This window comes from Bidens hawaiensis, unplaced genomic scaffold (assembly GCF_021521415.1).
Source record: "Bidens hawaiensis isolate Kalapana, Puna unplaced genomic scaffold, B.hawaiensis_p1.1 tig00039988_1, whole genome shotgun sequence".
Classification (NCBI taxonomy): Eukaryota; Viridiplantae; Streptophyta; class Magnoliopsida; order Asterales; family Asteraceae; genus Bidens; species Bidens hawaiensis.
Genome location: NW_027497038.1, coordinates 6,352 through 13,170, shown reverse-complemented (window position 1 = coordinate 13,170; position 6,819 = coordinate 6,352). Strand labels below are relative to the sequence as shown.

At 33.9% G+C, this 6,819-nt stretch overlaps 1 protein-coding gene across 1 annotated transcript; it reads right to left on the bottom strand.

Annotated features, from left to right (window-relative positions):
* Positions 1-2,926: 2,926 nt before the first annotated feature.
* LOC143591711 (nicotianamine synthase-like) lies at positions 2,927-4,201 on the bottom strand. Its single transcript, XM_077071840.1, has one exon. The coding sequence runs from the start codon at positions 3,940-3,942 to the stop codon at positions 2,959-2,961; it is 984 nt and encodes a 327-aa protein (XP_076927955.1). The 5' UTR covers positions 3,943-4,201; the 3' UTR covers positions 2,927-2,958.
* Between the last annotated feature and the right edge of the window lie 2,618 nt (positions 4,202-6,819).

Sequence of the window (6,819 nt, the reverse complement as noted above, 5' to 3'; positions counted from 1 at the left end):
CACGGAACTGGAACCAATCAAAGACAACAAATCTAATACCTCTTTATCACTAACTAACTCCTTTAAACGACCATCATCAGGAATCTTGCAATACAACCAAAGACCATTTTTCGATTCATATGAACTATACTCTATTGCATAACCCGATAGCTCAAAGTAAGAAAGTTTGTCAACATCTAACACTAATGAAGTTTTTTTTCCACCAACATACCTTAACATCGGTGGTGCAACATCAAAGGCTCCATTAGCGTGGAAGGAAACCCGTATTTGATTAACCATTGTTAAAGATTAGGGCTTGTTCGTCTTTCAATAGACTGAAGAGGGAATTAGGGTTCTTGAGTTAGAGAGAATTTGGGGATTTAGGGTTGTATAATTTGGGAATGTATGTTTGTATAATGATTAAGTATAAAACGTTGGTTATAATACACAGTTGGTCCACGTAGGATACCCATGTCATAAGGCTTTTGACAACTAGGACGACACGTCAGATTTTACCTACCTAACGGAATTAGTACCCCGTTAGTCGCAGACTGGTGGATTCAAAGTATGTGAAAGTTGGGATGTTTCCAGCCAAAATGATAGGTGGAACCACCGCTGGCAAAAATAAAATAGTTGGGAACAATAAAAACCAATTTACCTTATATATTTTATGAAATTATTTTGTATGTTTGCTATTTCTTTTTCTTATTTTATAGAATTAACTTTATGAAAATAATTGTTGATAAATAAATATATGTATAAAAATATTTAATGATAATGATACAGTCACTGTAATAAAGTTAGATCTTTCACTAAGTCAGATCTCTCATGCCACATGTTCTCTTTTAGCATTAGTAAAAGTTCACATCAATGAAATAATGGTAAATTTTAGTGGCTTTACGCTTTTACCGTGATAAAATACATGAATAATTTTAAAAGAATACAGAAAAAACGAAATATTCAAGTAAAGTAAAAGCAATCAAACCAAATTACAAGTCCACCAAGTGTATGAAATGAATATACGAGTCCATTTTTATGCTATATTCTTCTAGCTAATTTCATAATTGTCATTATAACCAAATAAAAAAATATATCCTTTTTGCAAGAGAATGTCCATTGGTTTACTTAACAAAAGCATCTTTTAATTATAATGCATTTATTAGTAAGAGCTTATTCGATCCGATCCTTACGTAAAAAGGTGTATTTTGGAATATTAACGAACCAAACACTAATAACACATTTACACACTGTGTCGTTACTAGGATAATTGGCTCAGTGAAAGAGGTCTTTCTTACGTAAAAAAGTGCATTTTGGAGCATTAATGCGTCCAAATGTTGACACTAATAACACATTTAAACATTATTTTGCCACTTGGGTATAGTTGGCTCAATGACAAAGGTTTTCCTTACATAAAATAAAGGGTGCACTTGGGAACCTTAATACATCTAGATATTGCCACTAATTACACATTTAAACATTGAGTCGTCATTTGGATAGTTGGCTTAATGATATTTAGGCTTTCCTTATGTAAAATGGTACATTTTGGAACATTAATGCAACCAAATATTGACACCATTAACGCAATCAAACATTATGCCGTCACTTGTGTGGTTGGCTCAGTGATAAAGTCTTATGTATCCTGGTAAGCGTCCCAACGTCAATTAATGGGCATAAATTTGGTTTAGAAAAATGATGTCATTAAGGAGTAACGTGATTTGCAATTAAAAAATAACTCAATTAAAGGTCGAATTCCTCAATTAAAAATTTGTTGCGACTTGGTAGTTGACTTAGTGATAGAGCTTACGTCTCCGGGTAAGAGGTAGAGGTGGGCAAAAAAACCAGTTATCCGAATTGGTTTGAATCTGACTATGAAAAAACCGGTTTTGACCGACTGAAACTGTATGTTTGGAACTGGTTTTTAATTTTCTCAATGAAAACCGGTTAATTGAACCGAAACCGGTCAAAAAACGTCAAAAACCGGTCATAACCTTTTCTAGCAACTTGTTTCAACCCGAACCGAAAACGACCACAAACTGATTTTGACTTTTATTCATCAAACCGAATCAGTTTAACCCAAAACTATTTAATGTTTTAAATTGGTTTGTGCATCTATGGTAAGAGGTCCTAGCGTCAATAATCACTGAATATAAAGTCATTTTAGAAAAATAGAGTAATTTAGAAGTGATGTAATTTTCGATTAAAAAAAATAACACAATTAGAGCATTCTCATCCCATTCTCTATAATTATGTGAGAGAAGTTTGCAAATTATAGGGTGGAGAGAGAAATGTAGTGATTTTTTATAAATTTGAGAAAACATTGTTTGTCCATATTTATTTTTTAATATTTGTTGGATTAGTTGTGAGTAGAGGATAAATAAAACTGTAATGATAAAGGTATAAAAATATTATTTAATTAAAAATGGGAGATAAATATAGTGTTTTTTAGTGTAATTATAGAGATAGGGATAGAGAACGGGTTGTAAGAGCATTCACATCCCATCCCATCCCCTATAATTATGTGTGAGGCGTTTGCAAATTATTTGGTGAGGTTTTGAGTGATTGTGAGTGTAAATTATAGGGTGGAGAGAGAAATGTAGAGATTTTTTGTAAATTTGGGGAAACATTTGTGGAACATTGTTTGCCCCTATTTATTTTTTAATATTTGTTGGATTGGTTGTGAGTAGAAGAGAGAGAAACTGTAATGATAAAGATATAAAAAATATTATTTAATTGAAAGGAGAGAGAAATATAATGTTTTTTAGTGTAATTATAAAGATAAGGATGAAGAGTGACATAAGAATACTCTAATTATAGAAATGTAGTGGTTTTTAATTGAAGGTCATTTATTCCTCAATTTTCCAGTTCTTAAAAACCAAAAAGGTTACAGTTGCAAACATGACAGTTCATAACAATACCAATTTAATATGGAATATTAATATAAGGAGACCAGTTGTTCTAGAGAGAAATAGTTTTGATCATCTACTCATCCATTGCAAGTTCCTCAATAATGTTTATCTGGTTGAGTGGGCTGTTAAGACCTTGGAAATCACGGTACTTGCAACAAGAAGGAACAATAGACCCCATTCCAATCTGATGATGATGATTGTGCTCCGTTTCCGCCTGGACCGAATCCTTACGCGCGATCACAACCGAGTTAATGACCTCATCTTGGGGGTGGAAGATTGACAAAACCTCAAACCCTTGAAGACCTTCAGGATTGACAACCGGGTAAAGAAAAGCTCGAGCACCATGAGCACTCCTTAGCATCAAAACCGCGCCGGGTGCCATGTACTTGGCCAAATGTTTGATAACCTTAACCTTATCATCAATATCCATACCCACAAGTGCGGCCAAGAAGACCACATCATACTCTTTCAAACTATCAGTCACCTCCATGACATCCCTTGTGTGGAACAACATCCTCTTGGACAAGTCATCATCGGACAAAACCAAGCGTGACGCCATCGAATTAGCCGATTCGTCTATGTCATAGTTGTGAAAAGAGGCTTCCTTAAGGTGGTAAGAAGCCAAGACAATTGAGGTGAGAGGTAAGGGGCCGGACCCCACGAACGCAACGCGCTTAGGGACGACGTCTACTTCAGTCGAGTAGTGTCGGCTAAGGATGTCGAATTCGAGTTTGCTAAGTTTGAGGTAGTTTGAGTAATAAGGGAAGACATCTAGATGATGAAGAGGGTAAGGGAAAGAGGCTAAAATATTTGAGAAATGAGCCTCTAAAAGGCCCTCAGCCTCACCACAAAGTCTAATGAGTTTAGACCTTGTTTCTTGGATGTATTGTGGAAGGGTAGCCATGTTGATGGAAGATGGTGGGATGCATGTGGTGACAAGCTCAGTGAAGAGACTGTTGACATCTTTTGATGGTTTGAGGGTTTCAAGTTTTGAGATTTTGTCATAAATTTGGCACACTTTGTCAACCAGAACGGCTTCTTGGTGGACTGAACCCATGTTGACACTATGAGGTTACAACCAACAGAAAAGATTCTGGTGAAGTTGACAGTGGTGTTAAAAAAGAGGAGAGAGAATGAAAGAATTAGGTTTTTGTGGCGTTTTCATTGGAAGTGTGGACTATTTATGGACAAAATAGTGGGTCCCACATAAGATGATTGGTGAGTCTTGCGTTCTTTATAGGTTAGGGTGGTGTCATTTTAATTTTTAGGGAAAAATCTTACTTTATTTTTGAAAGGGCTATTAAAGAACTTATTCTAATACCTATAAAAAATCTCAAGAACAATATTTTTTTAGAGAAAATTACTGTTTTCGTCCCTGGGGTTAAAAGCGGAATCACTATTAGTCCCTGAAAAAAAACTGAACAGCTTTAGTCCTTGTGGTTTAAGAAACGAACCTGATTAGTCCCTCCATCTAACGTCTGTTAGTTTTTCCATCCAAAAACATATGCAATTACTAATAGACCCCTTATTTATTATAAGAATTGAAATGTATACTCGTATAGATCTGTAACACAAATTCCCATCTGGGTATCGACAAATTATTAATCTTGAACCAAGGAAACCAACACCCATTAATCATCTTTATACCACTTCAATGATCAGCTTCGTGTTCAAACCAACAATCTCTCTAATCTCTCTTTAAACGACTCTATCTGGGGCACCAAATACGCCGCCACACGCCCGGAAAAAGACCACCGGAACTTCGACATCCGCAGCGGTGGTGAGTTTAGCAACTCCGTCACCGACAACACCAACTCCAATTTTAATGGGTTTAAATTTCTGATTAAGCCTCAACCTCCTTCTTCATCGATGAATAAGGCTTCAATTGATTGTGAGAAAGGTGTCAGTTGTTTATATAATTGTTTATACGAAGGAAACAAGATGATATGTGTGATAATAATATAGGTCTTCAATTGACTGATAAAAGAGAAGAAGACGACATCGTTAAATTAGGGCTGAAATACGGTCAACTCTTATAATGAATAAGGGGTATATTAGTAATTGCATATGTTTTTGTGTAGGTTCCTGGACGGATCGTGCTAGACTATGAACTACTGACATACATGTACCAACATTTTGGATGGAAAAACTAACAGACGTTAGATGGAGGGACTAATCCGGTTCGTTTTTTAAACCACAAGGACTAAAGCTGTTCAGTTTTTTTTCAAGGACTAATAGTGATTCCGCTTTTAATCCTCAGGGATGAAAACAGTAATTTTCTCTTTTTTTATCACATACTTTTCTATATTTCATTCATTTTAGCTATATTTAATATATTAAAGAGTAATTTTTTACATTTCAGTCGAAATGAAAGTCAAACGAGCAATAAATTATGCCGTAAACATCAAAGAAATCAAACGAGCAACAAGTTGTGTCGTTAGGCCTTTTTGAATAACAAAATTAAGTTGTTCCTAAATCACTTTCATAGATCTTGGGTTATGGCATTATTATAGATGACCCGTTGGACAAACTAAATAGATTCACAAAACTAAATCGATTCACAGTCTCAGATGCAAGTAAGCTAATAGTATCAAACGTAAAATATATAAACATGGGTTAGGTCGAGACACGCTGCTCGTTTTCGATCACTTTGCTTGAAATAACTTTTAAAACATTCCAACTCACCATGAAACATATTTTAAATCCTTTTGTACCAAATTATTTGACCTAACAGAAGCTAAAAACATCTTTTAAATCCTTTTGGGCCTTGAACCAATTTTGTTTTTTAACAACACTTCCATTGTAATTTGAATCATCACTATTTTGATAAGATGTGGTCATTACCATTACTTTACAAGGCACCTAGTAGAACTAATATACACAAACTCTCGTTTATCTATCACACACATGTACGTACACTATGTTTAAACCGTGTGAGTTGTGCATATTTTTATTCTAAGGCCTTGTGAAATATGCACAAAAAGGTTCATGATTAGCCTTTTAGTACCTTTTCATTCATGCAAACAAAAAAACTAAGTTCACACTTCACACAATCAGACTTCTACATTTTTGAACATGAATGTCACGAACACAATTAGATAGATTAGAATATGTGGATATAACTTTCGTGTGTAGAACGCGTGTTACATTTGTAAAGGTGTGACTTGTGAGTATCCATACGTATAAAAGTAGGTGCGTTCGAATATAAAAACGAGAGGCAAAAATAAACATTCGGGTTTTGATGTAGATACTATGAATTGACATATTTGTATTATTATTCATGCACATTTAGAAATATCAAAATAAGAATCTATAAAGTATAGAAATATCTACTGTATACATCTACGAGGATAAAAGGTATAACATGGTACAACCAGAGACGTTATTCGGATGGCTAAACTAAATTTAAAAAATAGTTCAAATAAAAATTGTAGAAAATGAGATTTTGTTTTACCTTTTAATGCAATTAAATTTATTAACTATATTATTATAAAGAAATGTGCCGAAGAACTGTATACATAGCGTAGTTTTTTTCTAGTTAATCAAATATTCAATCAATGTAATATCTTTTATAATATATATTAATTTTGAATAACTTTCGGTAACTCTATATTGGTTATATTTGTTTTCTCATTAACAATAGGTAGGGCCGGTTTAACATTTTTTGAGACTCTAGACGAACTAAAAAGTCGTCGACTCTTTAAAAAACTTTATGTTGTAACCCCTTGTGTTTTACCCAAACTTGGGATCGACAACAATAACAAGAAATAGCAATGAAAATTTAATTTAACGCAAAAGCCTAACAACAAGGGTAATGCATTATGTATTATTATTATCATCAATTAAGTGAATAAAATAAGCAAGTAAATTACCTAATTTGTATTGTGTGATATTCTTGAAAAGGTAACCTCTATTTACAATAGATTTTTCTACT

Excerpts from the sequence above, each read along its gene's own strand:
- LOC143591711 (XM_077071840.1), bottom strand. The coding sequence starts at position 3,942 with ATGGGTTCAGTCCACCAAGAAGCCGTTCTGGTTGACAAAGTGTGCCAA.